The 26,986-nt window shown below is 34.8% G+C and overlaps 1 protein-coding gene across 4 annotated transcripts in view; it reads left to right on the forward strand.

The window, feature by feature from the left end:
• CDH10 (cadherin 10) overlaps positions 1-26,585 on the forward strand; it is a 97,221-nt gene extending 70,636 nt beyond the window's left edge. For all 4 annotated transcript variants that reach the window (XM_071555014.1, XM_071555012.1, XM_071555015.1 and 1 more), the window contains 8 exons: positions 314-481; positions 6,342-6,529; positions 9,296-9,549; positions 12,178-12,314; positions 15,707-15,828; positions 22,307-22,415; positions 24,396-24,647; positions 25,542-26,585. In XM_071555014.1, the coding sequence (XP_071411115.1) occupies positions 314-481; positions 6,342-6,529; positions 9,296-9,549; positions 12,178-12,314; positions 15,707-15,828; positions 22,307-22,415; positions 24,396-24,647; positions 25,542-26,035 (1,724 nt within the window). In that variant the 3' untranslated portion in view covers positions 26,036-26,585. The remainder of the gene's footprint in view (positions 1-313; positions 482-6,341; positions 6,530-9,295; positions 9,550-12,177; positions 12,315-15,706; positions 15,829-22,306; positions 22,416-24,395; positions 24,648-25,541) is intronic.
• The last annotated feature ends 401 nt before the right edge of the window (positions 26,586-26,986 follow it).

Here is a 26,986-nt window from a genome sequence, read left to right on the forward strand (position 1 = left end):
TTAACGGTTCTACTTGGTCTTCTTTCTACTCATAAACCTTGTACATAAATCTCTTGAATAATTTTTAGCAAAACTGGAAAGGGAGCTGTGATGTAGAACTAAGTCTTCAACCAAGAGGTAGCTTGTACTGAAGACTATTATAAAAAGACTATAATAAAACTTATGGGTGGAAATTTGCACTTTGAAACATTAATTGAATATTTTAGAAGTAGATTTTAAGACTAATGCAAAAAAAAAAGATGCAGTAGATTGCTGCATATAAAACATAAAGAGGTTATTAACAATTTTATTTTTAATTCTTTCTTTATTTTAGGCATTATCAGGACTGCGTTGCCGAACATGAACAGAGAGAACAGGGAGCAGTACCAAGTAGTTATCCAGGCAAAGGACATGGGAGGCCAGATGGGTGGATTATCAGGGACCACCACCGTGAACATCACTTTGACTGATGTCAACGACAATCCGCCGAGATTCCCCCAGAGTAAGCTGCATTTACCAGCTGCCTTGTACTGTAAGAGTTAAGCAACCACCATCTGGTTTAATTTAGAGTAAACCTGGATTATGGGGCACACATAAACAAAAGGCTTATGTACTGATTATTATTATTAAAGCAGTATATTAAATGTTACAGCGGTTGTTAGAAAACAGTTACGTGGGCAAAACTGGAATACTTCCCACTAGTATGGGAAGAGATGGTAGGTGGACTCATAAGAGCATTAGGACAATGTTTTTCTCTTTCCTTACCTATTGCTTAAATCCTCCATACTCTGCCACTGGAGAATAAAACATGTAGTAATTCTAGATATGCATAAATGTTTGAATTTTAGTATATGCTTAAATATTTAATCATGAAGAACGTGGAAAAGAAATTACTTGCAGGGAATCAAACAGATTTGCACTTTTCAGCTGCAGCGCAACAAAACCTAACAGAAAATTTCCCAAAGTAAATGATGTTTAAATTTTTTTGTTATTTTTAAAACTTAAGTTTACTGAAGCTTTTTATAATGCTTCTTACATTCTGATAGTACAGAAGACCTTGTACCCTCAAACTAAATTAAAAAAAATGTTCTTCATCTTTCTCTGATATAGCAATATTAAACTATGTAACATCAAACTTGGAAAGGTTAAGCATTATAAATACATTTTAAGTCTTTTGCATAAATTGAAGTTGCAATATTTGCAAGATGATTTGGACTTACTTGATATGTAAAGGATTTAGAGTATCCTTATTACACATTTTTTCCTCTGTATAATTCGACTGAATCCAATAGTTACTGCTGTACTCTTCAGGATCAAAATAACAGAATCAGCTTCAAATGATGCTCTTCATGGCACAAATGGAGTACATAATTTTGTTCAATTTAGTATTGCAGTAAATATATACATATATGTGTTTAGCTAAGATTTTTATCAGCATGTGATTTCATGTGCACACTCAAAAAAACAGGAACAATCAAGTAATTACATTTTGTGCATTTCTATACAGGTCCAATTCTGGACAGAATTTGTTGCTAATTTATCGCTTTATGTATTCTATGTATTTCCAATTTTTTATTTATTTTTTTTATTGTTTCCCTTTGAATATTGAAGGTTATGGTATTTTCATTGCTGTGGAGGTGAGGAATGCTATATTACTCCTCTCTGAGCATATTGAGGAAGATTATTCAAAGAGATGTCATGTTAAACTCCTACAGAAAAGAAAATTTAAACAGCTAAGTTTAGGACAGGTTCAAACATGTATATTTAAGCTTTTCTTTATCTTCCCTTTTTTTTTTCTTGTTTCTTAAACAGTGTGTTAATTTAGAAGTTAGAATGATGGAATCGATTTTCTAGATCATTTTACATGAATTATCTGGCAGTCCAAGATATATTTGAGTGAGATGAGGACTCGATATAGGATCTCTGCATTTTGTTTAACATCCATTTAAATCAGATATGTCCTTTACTTTAAAGAAACTGTTAGTCTTACTCTCACTGAGCTTTCAATGTTGTTGTTATTCAAATTCTCTCTCTACTTTCTCTCTTCCAATTTCTTTGCTAGATATAAATGTATGTTTCACCAGAAATGGAAACTAAAACCTTTATAAAGAGAACTCATTTTACTGGACATGCATAAAAGTAAAATAGCTATTGACTTTAAAATAATTATTACATTTAATCTCAAAATGCAAATAGACATTATAGTGATTCATGATTTTAACAGAGTTTAATGAGGCTACTGGAATTGAAACTGATTAGGTTAAATTGTTCTTATTCTGTCCCATTAATAAAAAAACCCAGATGTAATAAGTTCATGAGACAATAATATTCATATCAAATTTATGAATTACCAGGAAAAGTATTAAAATGCTCATTATGTTTTCAGAGGATTCAGCATATTATGGTTACATGTTTCAACAAAATGTTTCATACCAGCTTAAACATCTCCCACAAGAAACTTGTATTACAATTTTAGAAAATTCACATAATGACTTTTATCATACTTAAAAAAATTTAGAAGAGCTACTAATTCCTCTTTTTTTTAGATTATGGAGCAAGGATTCTTCATAATATTTTCCTCATCTTAAAGATATGCAGATAGCAGTGGCTCTTCTTCTGAGGAAACATGAAAACTTTTTCAAGGTGTTGCAGAAAGGCCATCAAAGACCTCAGACACTGGATCTCTGTTTCAACTGTAGTATTTCCAAGTGTTCTCAGAAGTATCAAAATAGTGTTGACCAATGATAAAAGGAAAAAAACCCAATGATCTATGGGCTTAGAAGCCTGAGTCTGACTGAAACTCTGTATCTAAATTATGGCAGCCCATGTCTCCTGTGAGACAATAGCCTATAGTACTCTACAAAAATATTTACCTTTACCTTCTGTGCTTATTCAAGAGTGAATAAGATTGATTTTTCATTCTTTATGACTGACTGAAATATTTGCAGATCAAAGTGTGTATACCTTAATCTTTCAGCTGGTTTTCACTCTCCTTAGTATATGGAAAAGTTTTACTTTCCTTGATCCTCCCATTTTCCTGACACAAAAATGAAAAAACAAAACATCACCCACTGGAGTAAATGCAAACAGTAAACTACTTTCCTTGAGAACAGAGAAATAAGATTGACAGCAGAGCTTTGCAAGGGCAATTCTAGTTCAGTGTAGTTTGTGTTCTGTATGCCCAGACTTCACGAACAAAGATTTGGGAAGGGCTCTCCCCATATGGGTGTTGCCCTTCCAGCCTGCACAGTGGATTTTTTAGGTGAGGCACAGTGTGTGTGGAACTGACCCCACCGTTTAAGTCCTAGGGTCCATCTGCCACAGCTGAGCGAGCTTGGACAGTGACAGGGAAGTCCTCAGGACTGTCACAGCACCTGGTACTAACCGGGGCTGACCCTGTTGAGCATCCAAGATCTGACAGGATGGGATGGCAGGGAGGCATTGAACTGCCCAGGGGACAGTCCCCACTGAGACTTGAACTCAGGTCCTTGGGATTCAGAATCCAGAGTGCTCTCCATTACACCATGGGACCATCCCAGATTGTGTTCTGATACAGTGTCTAAAGCTGCACTACATCCCATACAGAGTTAATGCATTAAATATCTTCCATGACATAAAAAAAAAAAAAAATGAAGTGTCTCATACTATGGTGGAGATTTCTACAAATGGATAGGTTAGATTATAACTGTCTTTCAGATGATAGGTTTCTGGTTAGTTTCACACTCTTCATTACCTTGTTAGCAATTCAAGATATGAGCTCTCACTACTTTGTAGACTAAATTAATGACTTGGGTATTGCACTAGGAGTCCGAGTAGTGTCCACAAGGCATAGCTGAGGGATGTAGTTTAAGCACTCCAGAAAAAAAAAAAGTGGGGAATAGTTCATATTCCATAAAAATAATTATAACCTATTAATATTACCTGGGGGGGGTAAAGCGATAAATGTGGAGGATCAAAGGACATCACACAATGAACCAGTATGATTTTAGGTAGAATGCCCTCCACTGACACACTGCAAGTGGTTTATACAGGGTCAAAGCTATGTACATATGGCTACAGCAATCCTCACACCATAAAGCAACACCTCCCATTGGTTACTCTCCATATCTCACAAGTCCAGTGCCCTGACAAAACATCCCAAAGGCTCCCAGTTTCATCTCAAGAGTCCTGTGAGAAACCCTCAAGAGTCCCTGTGCGAAAGTCTGGGGAGCCGCCGCACGAACTCCTGGGGAGTGATCCCTTCCCCACCACTCACCAGCAGCTGTGCCCCTGTCCATTCCCTGCTGGCAGCTGCCTCAATTCCACAGACACTATAAAGTTTGGATCATTCACATGACCATCCTCTGCAAGAAATTCCTCCACGGAGGTGGGGGGGAAGCAGTCTTTCACTGTAGTCTCACATAGTACTAATTAAAAACTAAATGGGTCCTGAGGCTATTTTTTCTTACTTTTCCTTTTTTCTTTTTTCTTTCTTTTTTTTTTGTTTTGTTTTTTAACCACTAAGTGGTTACAGAGAGATTCTCTACTAATGTAGCAAAGTATTCAGATTGAGGTATTAGAGAAAGGTAGCAAAAATGTTAGAACAAATACAGGACAAATCACTCTATTAAACACCAAAATGTAACTAAGCAAAGATAAATACATTTAAATGGAATGTGCAGTGTACATGTCCATAAAGTATTCATTCTGCTACTATATGTCACATTCATATTAAAAGCTGCCTAAATAAAATTATATGAAGAAATTAAATTTCAATATTTTTCATTCAACATTTAATTGCAAACTAATGTGAATATATTTTTTTTTATATTTGCTTTTTTTTTAGGTTTGTCAAATGGTAAGATAATAATACAATAGAACAAAAAAGAAAAAAAAAACACTAGGTCTGTAGAAGCAGAAAAAGACAAACGACCCAATGAATATAAGTTTTTTTTTCAGGAAGTGTCACTCTGTAGCTGGCTTATAATACACCAATAATCCTCACATAACTCACCTGTGCTTTCCTGAAAATATGATGAAGTCATATTTCAGTGGTTTTCCTGTACAGCCCTGCCTCTTCTCTCCCCATGATTCTTCTTGATCTCACAAAACTAACTTATGGACTTTTTTGTACTATTTATCTGTGACAACGTATATATGTGCTGGGTTTTGGGTAGCTTGTTCAATTTTTTCATATTGTGGTTTCTGGCCTTTGCCTCTTCCATTTTTATTTTTATTGTCAACTAAACTATATTTCTGACTTACTTTACTTAACTTAGGCAGTTTTTAAGTAGAACAGCAAATCTTGGAAAGCTTAACTAAGGCCAGAGAAGAAAATGTTTTTCAATAGAGGTTTGATGATTTCACTTTCATCTTTGGAATGACAACTGTATCTGCATTAATTTTAAAATATATTTCTGGGAATCCTTCATAGCACATTATGTCCCCCACGTGTTTTCCTAACATATATTCTGACAGATGGGACTAAAGATATGAACACTTACTTACAGTTTTCACACTAAGGCTGGGCTATAGAATACTAAAATGTATGGTAAGATATTTATTTCAATTTATCTCAATATGCCTGAATAATGACAGTTTTATTCCTATGTGTTTTATCAGCTGTATGACACCACAATAAAGCAACACAGCTGAGCTAAGAAAAGTAGAAAAAAGCCTAAAATTTCCATGTTCATAAGCCTATTTAAATACGAATTAACTACTTTTACAAGTATAGCCACACCTTGTACTTATGAATATTAAAACCCCTACCATTTAATTATGTTATGCAAATTCATATGCTTTCCAAATTAGTGTTAGTCAAATTTTTTAATATGATATCTATCTAATTTTGAAAGCTGAAATGCAGCCCACTGCTTAGAACTGACCAGTGAAGTCAAGCAATTTTGTTCTTTGTATCATTTCCATGAAAAAATATCCAAAAGATTGTCCTTAGATATTAAGGGGGGGAAAGTAGAGTGAAACCTGACAAGAACATAAAGCAGTCTTTCCAGATGATGTTTCAAGAAGGAAAGACAAAAAAAAATAAAAGGGCAAAAAAGGAAAAGAAATTACAAGAAACAGAAAGGCAAGAAAAGTACAGGCATAGCTGCTTCTTCTTTGAGATAGGATAGAGGTAAGTCTCAAGCTTATTTTTCAATGAATTTGTTTTCCTACAATTTTGTTTGTACTCTTCTATCTGAAGCTTTCCTCTTCATAGTTCTCTGCCTCATATTTTGTCCCTTGCCTCAGTATTACGTGGCAAATTCTCTAGAATAGAATATACATTAAAAAGTGTTATCAGCTATTGTGTGACACCATGTTACTTAATTCATGTATAGGGGGTTTTGGGGATCCTAAATGGCTCTTTGTCTCTTTAATAGGTACCATTCACCTCCGTGTTCCTGAGTCCTCCCCAGTTGGGACAGCCATTGGCAGTGTTAAAGCCACAGATGCAGACACTGGAAAAAATGCAGAAGTAGAGTACAGAATTATAGATGGGGACGGGACCGACATGTTTGATATTGTGACACAGAAAGACACACAGGAAGGCATCATAACTGTGCGAAAGGTGTCTATTAACTGCATTCACTAAATGATTTTTGTGTTAATGTTATGTCATGAGTATTAATTTCTTAGATCATGTGATGATATGTGCTAACTACTTGACATTTGCAAGCATCCCCCGTCAGTGACTGAAAGGGACTATTTCCTTTTAAGATGAACTGGAAATAAAAGTTGGTACCTGTATGAAAAAAATATGAAAGTATGAAAAAATGGACCAGTCCCAAGTGTTAGCACTAATTATCTCTGTGATTTCAAATGCAGACTTCTCTTGTATTCAAGTAACCTGTTTTCTTCAACAAGCAATCAGCAGTTCACTCACTACTGGGAGATACAGGTTTTCTTTATCTGTGAGATTCTCATCTACTTGGGTGACCAGTGTATGCCACAACACAGACAGTCATGAAAGTTGAGTTGCAAGTTATACTGTTTAGTTCTTGTTTCCAAAATATCAGATGGTTCCCACATAAGCAGCGTGTACATAATAATGGTGTTCCTGCTTCAGAGCTAGCTTTGGTTCTACCCTCTGTCTCCCATTGTCAGAGCACTTTCATATGCTTGTTTTCTAAGTGTAAGATCTCACATATAGAAATGCCACTCCCCTGCTCCTCAAGTTCCTTTCCAGAAGTGTCTTGGTCCTTATTTTTGGGATTTTGAGATGTGCTTCTAAACAGTTCAGGCATCATTTTTAACATAAAGCATGTAGCTTTTCAAACAAATCTCCTTAAGCACAGAATAATGAATTAAATAGTGGTATTAAATACATCTCCATATCTCTTGATAATGGCAACCAAGGAAAAGATAAATTCTGAGAAGATAAGAGAGTTCCTCTTTTATCCCTATGTTCTTCTGTGTTCATAGTCAGTGTAGTACTTTATCTGGGAAAGCATGAGAGAACAAAGTTTGGGGTCAGTGTACTATTATATTAAATTAATAGAGTCTTGAAAAAATATTCTAGTAGCTGAATCAAGCATTTAAAAAAAATCCTAAGTTACAATACAGCAGTTCCAAAAATGTCACTAATAAATACTGATGAACAAGATCTTCTGATTTTGTCATTAACAGTCTGGCAGAATATGCAATTTTCAGAATATTTTCTCATATTGATGAATAAGTAGTTTATTCAATACCATAGACAACAACATTAACTATCAAGGAATAACATGAGAATGCTGAGTTCATTGATTTATTAAAATATTCCTTTTATTACTACTATTTATCCCCATTGATTGTAGTTTGTTTTTGCAGTGGCGAATACCTACAAATGGCTGGTGTTCCTTTACTGAGCCATTAAGTTATTGTCTGAATTTAACATCTGCTGTAAAAGAACTTTTTCTATATTATTTTTTCTTTACAAGTTCTCACAGACATAGTAATTGATTTGCCACAATTTCATGTATTTGGGCAACACTTTAGTTCATTACTGTTGGTGTGCTAAAATACCTGTCTAATCCACAGGTTTCATATCTGTGTTTTGCAATGTAGCTGGAAAATTGGATGTGTATGTTGTAGTAGAAAGTTTATGTATTCATTGTGCACATTCTGGCAAATTAAACCAGCTAATTAGAATAAAGCATGAAGAATAAGAATTTATTCTTTGTTTTTTTTGAAGCCAGCATCCCTTAACAGCAGCATGCTACACTTTATAGACTTACAAACAGTCTAAGATCTAGGTTAAATAGTAGCACTATGGCACATTTCTCAGTTGTATTCGTATTCTCCCATCTCCTCTAACAACTACTTTAAAGCCACTCTGGGGCGATGAGGAAACTCATTCCTTCACTGGACTGCATGTTTCTACTCTTGACTAGTGTATTTAAATATCTCACTTTGCATCTTTCATTAACATTAATTGGTATTTAAAATCAGTAGGCAGGGGGGAAAAAATGTCTTCAACCACTCATTTTGATGAATGAAAACCACCTGTTCTATATCTCTCTGAGATTGTGTGGGAGTTAATGAAGTCTTCTTTGTGTCAGAAAGGTAAATTCTCAGCTTGCTCATTTCCTCAGAATCATTAATTAGCTAACATTTTTCATCTATGACAGCTGTAAAAAGTTGAAGGAATAGAATTCTTTTCTGTCCAAAATGATTTCTAATTATAACCCAGAACTCTTCCTCCTGCCATTTTAAAAAGGAACTGCTGACAAAAATGTCAACTCTATATTGCAAAAGAACTCTAGTGTTGGATTCACTAAATTAAATAAAAAGGAACAAGACTGAACTCTTACTGTTTCTCTAGATACAGATATCTTTGACAGACACACCTTCTTTAAAAGACACCTGAAACATTCCCAATATTTAAGACCAACTACACAGTTTTGACAATAAGAATACTCTGGCCATTATTATTTTTCAAGACTTTACAGTTTCCTGAAAAATACTAGTGTTAAATACCTTTTCTGAAACGTTATAATTTCCAGTTTGTATTTCACATATTTTAAATGCTTATATGATTGTTTCAAATCCATATATTCGTGGAACAGCTGTGAAGTTCCCTAAATAACTTATTTGCACTGAAAATCATTTTGTCAATGGCATTGAGATAATTCAACTAATTTTTAGGAAGAGACACTTCTAAAAAAATGGAAATGTCTTACTAGACAAAGTTATTCCTGTGGTGGAGAAAACTGGACTTGTGTTGGTGTTCCCACAATGCAGGGCAGTACTTGATAAAGCTTGAGTCCTCTTCAGTTTCCATTATGTAGATAGGTCAACATCTATCAGTATGTAAATGTAATTTAATAAACTATTTCACAATTTTTATTTTTAGCCTCTGGACTATGAGACAAGACGACTTTATACTTTGAAAGTAGAAGCTGAGAATACCCACGTGGATCCACGCTTCTATTATCTTGGGCCTTTCAAAGATACAACTATTGTGAAAATCTCTGTAGATGATGTAGATGAACCTCCCATTTTCAGCAGATCTTCTTACCTTTTTGAGGTGCATGAAGATATTGAGTTGGGGACAATAATAGGAACAGTAATGGCACGGGATCCTGATTCAGCCTCAAGTCTGATAAGGTAATACTTCAGACTCTGTAAACATAATATGTGATAAAGACATTAAGGTAAATAGTAATACAACATGAATTTTCACATACATATGATGCACAGGAATAAGATGGTAGTGGTTTTTGTCTCATAGGTAGACAGAATTGAGAATGATGCTGTCTAACCTCCAAACACATCGAGGAACAGCCAGAAGAGATATGTGAAATATTTTCCAGTACTTCAGTTCACAGAAAACTTAAAAAAATTACACCTTGATTTCAAGTAGGTTCTTCAGGATTGCTTCTTGCTTCACACTGAAAAAGTGCCAAGACAGTCTATGAGGCAGGAAGGGCTCAGAGCTTTCAAATGCTTCCTCTGGTCATTTCTGGAAAGTATGCAGTGCTGATCTCAACATGCTCTGGGTGATGCCTCCTTTTTGAAGTGATTTCTATGCAGAATAAAATTATCTTTGTGTGTACTCAATTACCCTAAGAAATTAGACACTAAAATATTAATATATTTAAAGACCTTTTCTATCTATATTACTAGATGTTATCTGCTACATTGCATCTAGCTAATTGTAGCAAACTATTGGGTGAAGGGTATTAGTTTATTTTTCTATAATGCTTAAGCTTTAAGAAAAATATAAGACAACACTGTCCAAGTTCGATGTGTGCTGTCTGAAATACCAAAAAAAGTTCAAAATTTACATTGTGATAAAAGAACTTTATTTACTGACTTTGTAGACAGTGGCCACATATTTCTTCATAAAGCCCAGGTGGATTAGGAAATGAAACTGAATCTTATTTTCTCCTATGGTGATTCATGTGTATAGAAATGGTAAGACATAACAGGATGTTTAAAATTTAGGAATATATAAATAACTTAGCAGTGCTACTTTAACCCTACATGAGAAAACTTCTAGTTTTAGTAATTACATTAATTGTGACTGAAAAAGAAAAAAAACTTGGAGCTTTTTCTCATTTGTTTCTGACACAATTTGAATTGAAGAATTGTTGTAGGCATTCCCTTACCACAGACTAGTAACCTAAAGATTATTTTATATAATTTTTTTACATCCTGTTGATTTTTTTTTTCATTCTCCCACAGGGAATAATTTAGAAGAGGAAGGTGGAGAAAACCAACAGTTATAAGAGCAAAGAAATTTCTAAAAAGTGGAAAGGGACCATTGAACCTAGAATTAGTTCTCTTGAACAAAAAAAAAAAAAAAAAGAAAAAAAAGGAAAGAAATATATCTTTGATATTGCTATTCATACTACAGTAATTGTAGCTTCATTTAATGTTATCTACTTGAAAAAAAGAGCTTTAACACAATTTTAATAGCATTTGTTCTGTTCTTTTAAAGCAACCCTTATATTCATTCAAACAATAACTCCATATGATAAGTTTTTACAAACTTTATTTTCCATAAAATCAATACCAAATACAAAGAACAATGTGTTTACCCCAGAAGTGAAAAGCTAACATTTAAACAAATGTTGTCTGAAGGCTGACGTGTTGAAATTAGAGCAGTTTGTATTAAATGTTTATTTTTTTTTAAAAAATCAAAGCTTCAGGATGTGGAGTTGATTCAGGTTTTGGTTTTATATTTTCTATTAATTTATTAAAATTATATGTAAGTTAGGCTTCCTGTAAATTGAGTGCAAATAGCTTTCCATTGAACTAATTTCTATTTCTGTTCAATGAATATAAAGATATTTTCTGGTAATAATCATTTTGGTATCATTTGCAAGCCATTAGATGTAATATGATGGGGTAAAATATGTACTTATCTCACGTTTTAATGAAACAATGTAGAATAGATTTTGTTAGCTAGTGGTTATTGCCTATTGAAAAACTTAGGTAGAGTACTGATAAAATTTCATAGAAACACGAACAATTGTCCTATTGCACTGTAAAAGTGTACTAGCTAATGTTTTGGGGTTTTTTCCTAAATTTTGCCCAATTCTACTACATAGTTTGATAAATGTTCTGTATTTGACAAAATCCTACATTTAATTCCACATCACAGGTTCAGTCCTAATTGAAAACAGTGTTAAATATTAGGAAAAAAAAGACAGAGGAAAGAGCACTTTTCTGATATCAGTTTGACACTGCCATTGTAGACTTTTTGCCTGCAGATGTATAACAACTATAGCAATACAGACAATCCTTTAATGTCTCTTCACGAAAGTGAAAGTTCTGCATACAGGTTTTTTTAACTTGATCTCTAGTGAATTATTATATCCTGAAGTGTAGAAGTTGAGCTTATAGCAATACTTTTGAAAAGTTCATAAATTAGCTGTCAGTCTCAGTCAGAAAAGACACTATATCAAAGACAAATGTCCTTTCAAGATTAAAATAATCCTGTAATTATGAGATTGAAATTCTGACCCTTGTTTTATGATTCACATATCTGTCTTTAAAATCTCCAGTTATCAAATATTGCACCACTGTCTCATGTTTTTTAAATTCTTCTAATTTTCATTCCTTATTCTATGCAGCTAAGAAGTGTTTTCAGAAACCAGATATAAACCTTTTCAAAACTAACCCTTGTAATGTATCATATAGAACATAAATCCTGAATTGACTTGTGAAATATAGGCTTTCTTCCATTTTCTACAATTTTGACACTTCTTATTCCTTTACCATATTTAGGTTTTCTCTGGATCGACACACTGACCTTGACAGAATATTTAACATTCATTCTGGAAACGGGTCCATCTACACTTCTAAGCCACTTGACCGTGAAATATCACAGTGGCACAATCTTAGCGTTATAGCCTCTGAGATCAGTAAGCCAATTTGGTTTTTTCTTTTTCCTTTCAGTTTTTCTTAGCCTGTAAAGTTACACCTATAATATCATTAGGAAAAAAACCCCTCCCTTCCTTACCACCTGCCCCTTTCTACTCGATGTTCTGGCAAAGTGAATTGTAGGGAACTAACAACAGCTGTCTCCTTACTGCTTTTTTTCTCACCTGTTTCCATTACTGACCTTTACTGTCCAAGTTGTTTCTGAAATGTTATTCAATTAAATAATAACACTCGAGTAATTCTGCTTTCTTCCTTTAGGATGGCAACTTTATTTTGCTGTTAAAATACTGAGTTATGGATGGTAATCTACAACTTTATTGTTTTATTCATTTCTTTAGAAATACTTTCGTTATCTCTTCCTACAGAATCTACATTTACAGCTCTTGGAATCAATTTATCTTACAAGTTCCCTTCAATTTGATCCTAAATTGTGGTATTTCTTGAGCTATTTAAATATCTTTCTGTAGATATTTTCATATTAAGAGCACAAAGAGAAAAGGAGAGATCTTCCTAAGCCTGCTACATTATTGAGATTAGCTCTAATCTATGGACAAAAACTTTTCAAAGGGATAAAAGTCTGACCTTTGAAATCAACTACTAAGAATCGCTTGTTTTCAAAGTCACTTATCTTTTAGGGTTAATTCTGTATCAGTCAAAAATAAAGAAAAAAATTCATTTCTTTAGAAATACTTTCATTATCTCTTCCTACAGAATCTACATTTACAGCTCTTGGAATCAATATATCTTACAAGTTCCCTTCAATTTGATCCCAAATTGTGGTATTTCTTGAGCTATTTAAATATCTTTCTGTAGATATTTTCATATTAAGAGCACAAAGAGAAAAGGAGAGATCTTCCTAAGCCTGCTACATTATTGAGATTAGCTCTAATCTATGGACAAAAACTTTTCAAAGGGATAAAAGTCTGACCTTTGAAATCAACTACTGAGAATCACTTGTTTTCAAAGTCACTTATCATTTAGGGTTAATTCTGTATCAGTCTAAAATAAAAGAAAAAAAGGAGAAAAAAGTACTGATCAGCAGCGAAACCTGCAGTGTCTGGCCAGCAGTGGTTGTCAAGAGCTACACTACAGAGAACTAAATGCAACATTGGGTCTTGCTAATTAAACACACTGAAAAAAAAAATCCCCCAAAAAACACACACACAAAAAACCCAAGACCAAAACAAAACCCCTACACATAAAAATCAACCAACCAAAACCCCCTGTACTTCTGGTTTTTTGGATTTTTTTAACCCATTTGTTTCTCTTGTGATGCTCTGTCCTGAGCTTGCAATCCTTCAGAGTGCTGTCCGATGTTGAATCAATGCTTTTCAGGTTTATATGATGAAAACCTTTGCATTCTGGTATGATTATATCTTAATGCTCAACTTATTTCCTTGTTAGCAAACTTAAGTAAATGTCATTCTGGACATACTTGGAGTAGCTAACATTCTCCAAAGATGTGTGTCAGTTTTGGAGAAATAAATGAAGGCCGAGATTTAGGTCTTAAAATCTTTGAAAATTTTTACCTGTGAATCATGACACAATGGAAAAGCGGTGTTAAGGTTAGTAATTATTTGAAAAGTTAGTTGTCTCGGTTTGAGGGGAAAAAACCAAAATGTTTTACCCACAAGCAGGGGAGGGGCCTCCTCCACGATAATCACACCACTCTTTATCAAATTTAAGAAAAGGAATTTTAATACAAGAAGGATAACTGATATCTATCTATCTATCTATCTATCTATCTATCTATCTATGTAAACAGACTAGTGCAACCCACTTCCCCAACACCACAAGAGAAAGAAAAAAAAAAAACAAAACAACAACAAAACCCAGCAGGTTTTCCTCCGCGAGAAAAAGGTTATACTTAAGTGTCCTTGTCACAGCCCGGCTGGCTGCAGAGTGAGTTTCAGTCCCTCTCCAGCGAGACAGACGAGCAGTGGGCTTTCAGATGGACTCAGTCTCTTCCCCCTGTGTTCCCCGTCCAAGAAGCAGAAAGGTACGAGCAACCAGCAGCAAATCCAAGGCAGGCAGCAGCAGCAGCGCGGCACGAAAAGTAGTCCGAGGTAGGCAGCACCAAGACAGCCAGGAAAACCCCAGCAGTAACCAGCAGGGCAGCCTGCCTCCTTCGAGCCCCCACTCCCCCGTTCCGCCGAGCCAAGACTGGGGAGAATATCCAAAAAAAAAACCAAAAGAGACAAACCTGCCCCCACCCCAGCGATCAACAGTTAACTGCTTCTTTTGTTAACCGCTGGCCTGGGCAGTTAAGTGGCAGGGGAGAGAATTTACATAATAATCCCAAACTACAACATTAGTACAAACATGGAAAAGGCTGTGAAAACCTGTGTCCTAAACCTGGCATTTTAAACAATTCAGAATGTCAAAAAGATCTGCATCATACTCTTTAGCAAAGGCGTTAACTGGTAACAAGTGAATGAAATTCCAGCTGCTCCTAAACAAACATTTACTACTTTATTTGAAGCAGAATAAAAGAGGGGGAAATCAGTCTTTTCGAATTACCTTTCACTGTTACTTATTCCATTCCCTTAATGTTGGAAAATCATATAGTGTTTAGCTACCATCCAGCAGAATTCCAAGAAACAGATATTATTCCTTTCACCCAGGCCTTTTTTCATGCTCTTGATATGGCAGGAAGATCAGCAAATGGGAACAGGAACACTTGTATTCTTGAGCTAACCTAGATAATACTACAGGTTTGACACTTAGCAAGGTGGTGGTTACTGTTCTTGTTTCTTAACCTAAGGTCTGAAAATCTACATTCATATTTTTTAAGGAAATTTAAATATAAAAACTCTTATACTAATTAATTCGTTGCCAGATGCTTTTGGGGGGTTACTTTCATTTGTTTTGTTAGAATTTCTTTAGGCACAATAGAGGAAAGTCACACTTGAAAAATTTTCAAAATATGCATGCACGTCATCTACTAAATTTACTCTATCCCAGCAAAACTCAACATAATGCATAAAGTAAATAATATATTTTGTCTGTAAAACAAACCACATAACAAATTATTTTAAGGTTAAAAATCAAAGCCTTACAAAACCTTGATCCCACCAAATAATCAAATATGTTATAGTAGTAATGGGAATACTTTGATATACTATATTTGAATACATTAGCATTTGGAGCCCCTATCTTCATGTAAATTCTTATTTGTTCACTAAACTATTGTAAAGAAATAATTTCCTTATTTTTCAGAAAACCTGATTCTTATTTGCTACCAGTTTGTATGCTAAATACTGAGCAGATTCAAACCCATTCTTGCATGAATATTGCTTATGAAATTTGGAAGAAAACAGAAAACTCTTAGTAAGAAAATAATCTTATTTTTTCTTTTCTCTTTTGCTGTCAGACAACCCCAAAGATACTACTCGTGTTCCAGTCTATGTAAGAATTTTGGATGTTAATGACAATGCCCCACAGTTTGCTGTGTTCTATGATACTTTTGTCTGTGAAAATGCAAGAGCTGGACAGGTATGATATTGGTAAAAACTTCCCACTATTTAATTTTGCTACAGAACACAACTGTAGATCATTTTTGCCTGTTGATTTGGAGAAATCATATCCGAAATAGCTTCTGAAATGTTAAATTGAAAAAAAGTAGTTTTGTAGGTGAGGTTTAGATGAAATCTCAATGTATTACCAACAGCATCAGTTTGTTAATTACAACTTTTTTTTACCTAACCCTGTACTACTGTTAAATTCTGATCAGATATGTCAGGATGGCCATAATTTGATTTGCCATTAAAACACTACATGCAATTGCTAAAAAGTTCATCAATATTTTCAATAACTGTCAAATAGCAGAATTTGGATATATTTCAATCCATGCTGATGGGGATTACAAACAATTACATCTGCCACATTTTTATGGGTTTTTTTTTTTCATTGTTACATTTACCTTTCATTATTGCACTAAAAACTTCTGAAAAGAAAAAAACAAAACAAAGCATACTTTTTTGAACCTGTAGCATAACATTTTGTTTTGTCTTCTAGAGGCTACACAATGTGTACTTCAATTTAAGTGAAATGACTGTGCTGCTATATCTAATTCCTAATAAACAGCTGATTATTAGAATTGTTAAAGAAATGTTTTCCTATTACATGTCCCAGAGCACAATCAGCCAATAATAAAATGGTATCAGTAGTACCTCAGTGCAACCCTTTCAGTAGCTTTGAATAGAATGTGGGAGAAGTGCCAGTTTGTCTTAACTGTTTGAGTCCTGCAGGTACAGCATTCAGGTTGTATTACAATTTTCAAATTTGTGTTGCCATTCTTCTTTCCAAAGTGATGTCAGTTGAAAATTAGAACAAAGTATTTAAGCCCCAAATTTATAATGCATACATCTACTGAGCAAGGGCATTTGCCTGGTGTGACAGTTGCAAGGGAATTCATGCTGTTAGATAGAGGGAAATCAATGGGTAAAAATGTAGAATTTTTGAGAGTTGTAGTGTCTTCTATAAAAGATGAAATAATATTTTAATAATTTTCAGTATGACATATGGAATAAGAATTGGAAAAGAACACTGAATTTTCCTCTTCCAGTTTCGCCAAAAAAACCTCCTGGATTAAAAAAAAAATTTGTCTAAAAGCATTAATCCGCAAATATTCCTCATCTGAGGTTTCAGAATTTGTTTTACGCAGGTTACTGATAGTAGAGGGTACAGGAAATGTCAATAGAACAGTTATATTTCCATGTAAATGTATTTGAGAAACTTTTTTCTGTGCTATCTAGACCACTGAGGTCAGTATAACTTAAAAGTAAATATAAAAGGTTTTTCTACATTACATTGTTTTTCTGTTATATTCAGAGTAGGTTGTCAGTTTAAAAAGTTGAATAGCATTAATCATCTATTACTAATAAATGAGAAGTGAAATAAGTATACGCATCCACAAATGTTCATTTAAATTCTTATAGAGTTCAATAGTGTCTTTATCAGAAAAAAACCCTGCCAAATTTACTAAAATGGCCATAAATGCAAATATTTTTTAATAAATTCAAGTTGCAAATGATTGCTTAAAGAAAACAATTCCCAGAAAATGAAAAAATGCAATCCAGGATAACATGAATAATCTATTTGAGTATAATTACATTCTTCTTGTTTACTGGTAGATCATAAATAAGACTTGCTCTTTTCTAATTCAGTCTGTCCTGAGAGACTGAATCTAACCAATCCAAACTGAGTTGATTCCTCCTACATTTATGCTATTTTTCTTCCCTTTCAGGTCTTCCTAATTACTTTTGATCCATGATCAAATTTGTATCTTCCATTAGGTCACTAAAACTAATTATGCTTCATTAGTGAAAAATTCGCATTCATTTAAATATTTCCTATCTACTAAAGACAAACATTGTAATGACTATTATCGTTTTCCATTTACTTAATTTTTACAGAAGTGTAAATAGAATATATACACACTTACATATATAGACACATACCACATGAAATACCTATGGATGTTTATTTATATAGATGTATACACACATACATATACATGCAAATATATAGCAAAAGAGAAATGTGACTTTTGTAGTCTGAATGACTCAAAGGGCCTGTGTTTGTTTTCCTGCTTGCCATTACTGCTGATATGTCAGATTGTACCATGACCTTACAAACAGTAGGAATATCCTATCTCAAAAAGCTCAAGCTACACACAAGCAGCACCTCTGGCAGAATGCTATTTTGGTGGTTGCTGTTCTTTTGACCCTCTGAAAATGAGGACAGCCTTGGTGTGATGGCATAAAGAGGACACAGGCATTCATGTGAGCTGTACAAGGCTGACTCAGTAGGAGTTCAGGGAAAGAAAGCAGCAAAATGCTCAGACTGCTGCAGCCCTGTAACCAAAGAAGTTCAGCTGTCCTCCACCCCCAGGTGAGAAGAGCCAGAAGCTGGGCATCTGGACAGATGGAATCCCACTGGTTTTGTCAGCTCCCAGCTGTCACACGTCTGGCAGATCAGCAGCCAGCCTCCAAAGATCCTATAGTGTGAAAGACAGGAAGCAATGTAGAAATCAGGAGTCAGTCCTGCTTCAGAGCAATTTTTGCACTTAAGCTGCATATGCTTTTTCTATATATTCATTTTCCCTGTAGTAATGGTCAGAAGAGATATCCTTTGTTTGTCTTTTTAGAAGACCTGCCAAAATGAAAGAGGGCAGGAGTTAACCTTGGACAGCATCAAGATGCCCACTCAGCCACTTCCTCCCTCCTCAACTGTACAGGGGTAAAAAATATGAAAAAGGAAATGGCTTGAGACAAAGACAGACTTAAAAATTGCCATCACTGGCAAAAAAGTCAGTTAAAAATAGGATAGAATGATGAGAAACCAATTCAAAAGAAAAAAAACCATTTTCCCTTCATCCCCCCTTCTTCCCAGGTTCACTTTCACCCCTTCACTACTGACTGCTCTGCCTCTCCTCTTCTCTGACACTCCTTCCTTCTCATACTTTTCCCTGTTCCAATGTCAATATTCCCCATTGATGTCAGTCTTTCAGGATAAATCTCCTGCAACATGGGATCCCCTCCAGGAAACCCCTGCCCCACCGGGCCATCCCAGCTGGGGTCTCTCCTCCCACTCTGCCCTCAGTGCTCTCAGGGCTGTCTCTGCCCCGGTTGCCCTCACTCAGCCCCGGCTACCAGGCAGTGTTTTGCCCTGCCTTGCCCAGTCTTTCCCCAGGGCTCTCGCCCACCGGTCCGTGGCTGAGGGGCCCAGCCGTGCCCTGCTCTCAGGCTGCTGGAGCCAGTGGGACTGGCCCCATTTGAGGGCACCTGCCACAACTATTTTGTTATGTTTAAATGGGAAAATGCTTAGGTTTTCTTTAACTTCTCTTTGATAATTCACCACCTTCTGCACTGGTCATTGTTATTCCCCATGTGTGTCTGGGGGGTTATATGCCTAAAATATACCAAACCACACAGGCATGTATATATGTACAGACCTGCACCAAAGAGGGTGCATAATGGTAATCCAGTCCTTTCTGTTCCTTTCCTGCAGCTTTCAAAACCATGAAAGTAAGGAGGAAGGATATATTTCCATCTCTTTGTGTCTCCCAACATGCTTGTTACAATCTTACTGTTATTAGCCCTCACTTTACTTAATCTATATGTGTGCTCTCTTCTTCTCACATGTCCCAATGTTATATAAAGAGGTGTAGCTCATAATGGATTCTCTTTTAAAGACATTTTCAAATATGAATGATTTATTCTTTTTTCCTATAACTTATTTCAGTATAGATTGCATAAACACACTAGGTCTCTTGAACTAATTCTTTTTATGTTGCTCTTCTTATCAACTCTTCTTATCACCTTCTTATCAACTCATTAGACCCATGTAAGAATCTTTATCAGGGATGTTTGATTTTTTTTCATGATAGCCTTGCTTAAACATGGCTTTTGGTATCCTTATATTTCCAACAATTTCCTTGTTAGATTCACCAAGTGTTTTTTCTAAAAATATCTAAAATTTATATTTATTGAAAATAAATTCCATGTGGTTTCATTTTCTAGCATTCCATTTTCATGTTTTTATAGAACTTTCTTGTATCCTTCAATCTTGAAGCCTTATTTACTCTTTGTTTATTGCTTCTCCCTCTTTTCTTTTGACACACTACAATTTGTGATCCATTTACTTGATTTTTTTTTCCCTCTTTCTTTTCCAGGTCCCCTGATTATTCTTACTATAGGTTCTTCAGTATATTTCCATTGATCTGATACCTTCCAGGGGTTTTTCTAGCATCAGAATTTTCCTTTTGCCTTACTTTTTTCACAAATTTCTCAAAATTTTACTTTTTTTTTTTTTACTATGGCAAAAGAAAGTTTTTGAACTGCATATCGACACAGGGGTTTCTAAGGAATTCTGCTTTTTTTTATGATTGTGTGTGTCCTAATAGCACATTATCTGTTCTGCTCATTGCACTGATTTTAAAAGCAAATATATAGTGTATTTTAGAAAAAAAAATACATAGCCATTCGATAGAACTAATGCTCAAAGATGACCTGCCAAGCAGAAAGATGAATTTTATCGGAATAAGCAGACTATACAGCAAACTTTTTACCACTGTGTAATCAGTCTTTTAGTGGCTAACAACCTTCAGGACTACTTAATTTCCTGACAGTTATCATATAAAGTAACATCCTTGGCTTCCCTGTGGTTACTGCTTTGCAGCATTACTAGCAAGCAGCGACAACCTACAGTGGGTGAAATAGGGATTTCCTATGACTGACAGACCTAAGTGATAAAAACACTGTTTGAAGCCACATGTAAACCAGGATATATGAAATTAATAAAATAACCAACATTATCAGGAAATAGTTAACAAACTGTGCAACATAATGCTTTCCATTCCACATGCTCTTTTTGAACTATGGACACGGACACTCAATAAATCAGTTGATTTTCATCAGCCTAACATGTATTCATGGTCTCTAGTTGTGGAGTAAAGTAGACTAGTGTTTTCTTGACTTCATTTTGTTAATATGTCTGAAGATGTATATGCTAATTACTCACTGGATAATGAAAATATTCATTCTTTAAAAATAAATAATATTGCTATGCTGGTATTATCTGTTTTGTTCTTTTAGTAAGTTATTGGAGGATTATGTAAGAAAACAGATTTAGAGAAAGACAAAACTCCAGCCAAGAAAGCAAGGAAGCTGCTGTATTAAAAGAAATCTGATCCTTGCCCCATGAAGAAATTTACTGCTGTTTTCTGGATGGACAGTAGAGAAGTTGGGAGTTAATCATGCATTTCTTAAAGCAAAAAAGAGTACATTGCAGTTGTTGATGTTAGAGATGATCAGACCTGACAAAAGATGTGATATGAAGAGAAATGGCTGTATTTGGAAGAACTGGAAGAGGGAAAACAAACAGGGTTTAACAAGTATGCCACTGGGAATGAGTAGTGTTGAAAATTAGATATGATTCCATGGTCGAAAAAACAGTGCAATTTAAAATGATGGATAAGAAGTGAAGAATAAAAATGATCTAGACTAAATATTAATCTACTTCTGGAAGTTAAACTTAAGAACATAACTGAACATTCAAGCATGTGTGCACAAAAGTCCAGCCATAAAATCAGATTTATTGCTGTGTTTTAAAAAGACTCCGAGTCTGAAATGAAGCAATAATTATGCCAAAAAATGTATTTTGCCTGGGAAATGATATTTTGCCACACTAAGATATAGAAACTTCAGTTAAAAAAGCCACATACTCACTTAACAAACAGATAAACAAATGCTGATAAAGCACTCGCCATTACTTTCCAAAAAAAATCCCAAATTATTTGTAGGCAAAAGGCACTGAATGCAAGTATTGAACTGACATGGTGCAACTTACCATGAGAATTGTGACATCAGATTCTTATCCCACTCTGAGGTGGAGCATCTCTAGGATGTGCTACATTTTTTAAAAGTTGAAAGACATACATATAACATACCTGGCATTTTTCATCTCAGGAATCATGTTGTTGTGTTTTGCAATACTAATAAGTAGAAAAATCATGTTTAGAAAACTTTTTTTTTAATTTTTAAATTTAATTTGAAACTTTAAACTTTTCCCTTTCAGAAATATTTGTTTGATAAAATACCGCTTTTATCACAAAAATAGAAAACTTGCTGTGAATTATTGTCTTATGATTTGAATTTAAAATTATTAATCAGAGATGAAAAATAAAAACTACCTAGGCTACAGCTAAAACTATTTTTAGTAAGTTTTGTCCATTATGTAGTTACAAAAATATAAGTGTATGTGTACTACCACATGAAAGATACCATGTTCTTGTACGAAAAACTGATATAGTGCACTTGTTTAACATTTGCTCAGTTAATACATTAAGTCAATATGTTTAAATATTGTTATATTAACTCCTTTTGTATTCTTTGATCAGTTGCTGCATAAAAAACCTAGATATATATTTTTTGTTGTTGTTTGTTTGATTGCTTTTTTTTCCCTGCAGCTTATTCAAACCATAAGTGCAGTAGACAAAGATGACCCTCTTGGTGGACAAAAGTTTTTCTTCAGTTTAGCTGCTGTTAACCCTAACTTCACTGTTCAGGATAATGAAGGTAAAATCCATGCCTGTTCCAAGGAAGAAGTTTTATCTTTGCTTTCTTGCTACATTTCTGAAATGTATTTGCTTTTCATAGAATCACAGAATCATAGAATCAATTGGGTTGGAAAAGACCTCCAAGATCATCGAGTCCAACCCTTGGTCCAACTCTAGTCCATTTACTAGATCATGGTGTCTATCAATATGTGGAGAAGTTGTGAAGGTTACTGCTAGCAAGAAGAATATTCTACCAGAATGTTTGAGGTTTAGGAGTTCTATATTTTTATCTGTTTAAGGGAGGTAAAAATGTGCTAAAACATAAAGAAAATCAGTAAAAGTGTTGGCTTGGGGTAACAGATAGACGAAATGCTTGACAGAAGAAAAGCTTTCAAAAATGTCTTCAGCTGACAAGTTGAGAGTTTTTTACTTTAGTCTTGTCACATAGTCTTGACTCCCTTTGCCTTCAGTTTTACTTCTTTCTGACCATTAATGAAAATAATAGTTCTCAGAGCATAGCCACTTTGGCTTTTCTTTTGATCTGTCTTTATCAGAGAAAATTTTCAGAAGCTTCTGTTGGGGAAGGACTATGCATTTTGGTTTTCATTATCAGCACGACAAATTGAGAGGACTCTGGATTGCAGAAGAAGCAAACGAAGGGGAACATGGCGCAAATCTTCAAATGTGTTAAAGGCATAAAGGCAATGGGAATAATTCTCTGTTCCTGATGAAGATTTCAGGAAGTAATAGGCTTCAAACAACACCAGAAATTAAAAATTCTAACAGTAGGGAAAGTTAAGACTTGAAATCAGATGGTTTGGGTACCTTTTAAAATCCCCAGCAGGAGAGGTATTTAAATGTCCATCAGAGGCATAATTTTGATGTTGACTGAAAATAAATAGCATAAAAATACAAAAAAATCAATGGAGGGAAGCAATAAAGGAAAACTTTGTATTTCACATTTTGAAGTCTATGAAAAAATACATAATTTAGTATTTTAAACAAAAGTTATATCCTGGTGCAGAGAGGTATAGACCTTTGCTATCTGCAATTATATTCTTTCTTTTGTACAGGGATTATTTTATTTCAGCCTGAAGCTGGAAGTCAAGATGGCTAACCATAGAGCTCAAGCAATCCAAAATACAATTAAAATTAAATTGTCCTATTAGTGGAGAATAAACCTGTATTTTCTCTCTTTTGGAATAAAAAGCTAACAACTCTGGTGTTGGCTGACACTCTCGTGTTGTGGCTCTAACAATGGAAGAAATAGTCTCCCTGTTATTCATTCCTTCTATTCCTTTCCTTCCCTCTGGCCACTTAATGAGCAACTTTTGATGCTGAAGTGTATTGCACACAATTAAGATTTGTCTCCTATAGATACAGTTTAGTGAGTTCACTTCTCAAAAATGTGTAGGAAAACCTACCATCTTTCACATTTTCTGAATTCTTAAGACAATTTCTATCCAAAAAAATCCCAAACTACTTCATGTGCTAAGGTACATAATTCATTTTTCTACAGTTTGGAAAGGGTTTCGGTGTAGCAAATTGCATACTGAGTTGATAGATAGCATTCCCACGGGCATTGTCACAGATGATCCATAGACAGAATCTTCCGGGACAGAGTGTTTGTTGAACTGCATGAAGTGGAGGGTTATTTTTTCTCAGTTGGCCGCTGCATTTCAGGGCTTCAGCCCTGAACTGTAACTGTGTCATGCACCACATGCATTAATCTATAAAACATTTTAAGCTTTGAAAAATCCTCTTTTCAAATCACACGCAAAAGTGGTGCAGAGGCACAGAGAAGCAGGCCAGATGTACCTAAAAAATTATAACTAGCTTTCTGATCAAATGGAAATGTTAGAAAAAGAGAGATATCACTGTGATATCAGGAACTATTTCAAATTGCAACCCTTAATGTAAAATATGGTTGTTTGCATCTACTGTAAATGATGTGTTTTATATTCACATAGTCTACAGCAGTATATTTTAATCAATCTAGATAACACTGCCAGAATTTTGACAAGAAGGAATGGCTTTAGTCGGCATGAAATAAGTACTTACCTTCTACCAGTGGTGATATCGGACAACGACTACCCGATCCAGAGCAGCACGGGCACGCTGACCATTCGCGTGTGTGCCTGCGACAGCCGGGGGAATATGCAGTCCTGCAATGCTGAGGCCTTGCTCCTCCCTGCTGGCCTCAGCACAGGGGCACTTGTTGCCATTCTCCTCTGCATCATTATCCTGCTAGGTAAGAAAAGAAATGCGTCTTTCCCAACCCAGGAAAAAATATTTTAGGCCTGATTCATTTCACAAATTTATGCAGGTTGATAAAATCAATGATCATGGATTCTGCAAGAAGAATTTAACTGCAACTTAAAATAAAAAGAAGAAAATCAAAGGCTAATCCTGTTTTTCTGTTAATTGGACACTGTAAATAAGAATTCAAGACCCAGACTGTTAAAACTATCAGTGTGCAACCAGAAGCTCATTTATGTGTTTTCATTAAGTTGTCCAAAAAGAGAAAGATCAGAGAGGAGGAATAATATATCAAAAATTGCTTTCATGTCTTTAAATTTTTTTTGGATGAAATGACTCTTTTTTATATAAATATCTAAAGTCAACATCCACTATATATTTCACACATAATATGATAGCAAACAGTATTTTTATTAGATTAAAGCACTGTCTGTCCAGAAGTTTCTGTGCTGGAATTAAAAAAAAAAAACAAAAACAAACAAAACAAAAAAAAAACAACAAACAAACAAAAAAAAACCCAAAAAACAGTTTTGTGAAACCTCCATTTATGGTGTTCACAATATCACTTAATGACCTATAATTCACCTCAAACCCAGTTTTTAACAGTATACTTTGAGCTTGTAAAAGGAAAAATATCTTCAGAATAGACGTGGCTATTTTAAAACTCATTACAGTTACAGAAGTAGCATGAAGACAAGCTCATGGTCCTGTAAAGCAGAGCACATAAAGTGTGTGCAAAATGGCATTTTTTGATAAGTTTATCCAGTTACCAGAGAGAAACAAGTTGCTGAAATGTAGCTGAAACATAGCTCTTGTACCTGGTGAATTTCCTGCTAAGAAATGGTTAAATGGAGATCTTTGCCCATTCTTTGTTTCTCTCTTTAAGTTATAGTGGTGCTATTTGCTGCTCTGAAGAGGCAACGAAAGAAGGAGCCTTTGATCCTCTCTAAAGAGGACATCAGAGACAACATTGTAAGTTACAATGATGAAGGTGGTGGAGAGGAAGACACACAAGCCTTTGATATTGGCACACTGAGGAATCCTGCAGCTATTGAAGACAAGAAGCTTCGACGAGACATTATCCCTGAAACATTATTTGTACCAAGGAGGACTCCTTCGGCACCAGACAACACAGATGTCCGAGATTTCATTAACCAAAGGCTAAAAGAGCATGATACTGATCCTTCCGCACCCCCGTATGACTCGCTTGCAACCTATGCCTATGAAGGAAATGATTCAATAGCTGAATCTTTGAGCTCCTTGGAGTCAGGTACTACCGAAGGAGACCAAAACTATGATTACCTCCGAGAATGGGGCCCTCGGTTTAATAAGCTAGCTGAGATGTATGGAGGAGGAGAAAGTGACAAAGACACTTCTTAACCTACAGTAGCTACGTTGTTTTTTTTCCTTTGAGCGGAAGTAATTTTACAGACACCTTCTGCACTCAAGAGTATTTAACATTCAGGAAAATTTTCCTGCCACTCAGCACAATGGTTTCCTTTTAAACTTTGTTTTAAACTTGTCCATTAATGTCATTCATTCTTTCTAGTAGGATGCCACTTGGAAAATATACAGCATTTTATTTAATTAACTTCCAAGAGCCAAAGCTATGGAAATTCAGTGTTGTTCATTTTAGTAAATAAAATAAACAATATCTTACCTTCTGAAATTTGAACAGGGTGATATTCCCTTAAGCAACCTCATGTACAAGCCGCTTCTGTTAGGTACATGTCCTATCCCTGAAAGTGCAGCTTTTAAGATGGCAAAGAAGAAAAAATCCAATATGTCCTGTTCTGTACATTAAAATAAAACAAAATGTACACGTGGTGTTAATAAGTGTAATATGCAGCTGGTTTAAAAAAAAAAAGTTTGTGCAACTTCATTTCATCAAATTCTATCTGCCAATGTTTTATATTTATATTTTTGTATTTATTTTTAAAAAATAAACCAGTTTTTACAACTATGTTGCTACTTGCCTGCCTGTTCTGGCCATGAATCTCAGGCTTGAAGAGAACGTGGAATTTCTCCTATGATAGCAAAGCCAAGTGCTAGTACTTTTGGGTGGCAGTGTTCACCATACATACAACACAGTGTGAAGTGCTTGTGCTGGGAGAGAGTCAAGCTGTAGACTTGTTTGCTTGCTTAGAAATGCTACTTCCTATAGTTTAATATTTAAGAGATTTTTTTTTACTTTATTTTTGCACTCAACTAATTATATTCTAGTCTAGAAAGACAACTTACAATTTTGTCTTAACTTGAGTTCTAAAATCTGGTACAAGTAATCTATCCACATATATAAAATTAGTTTTAAAATGTCAGTGTATTTGCTCT

This window comes from Pithys albifrons, chromosome 4, assembly GCF_047495875.1.
Source record: "Pithys albifrons albifrons isolate INPA30051 chromosome 4, PitAlb_v1, whole genome shotgun sequence".
NCBI classification, from domain to species: domain Eukaryota; kingdom Metazoa; phylum Chordata; class Aves; order Passeriformes; family Thamnophilidae; genus Pithys; species Pithys albifrons.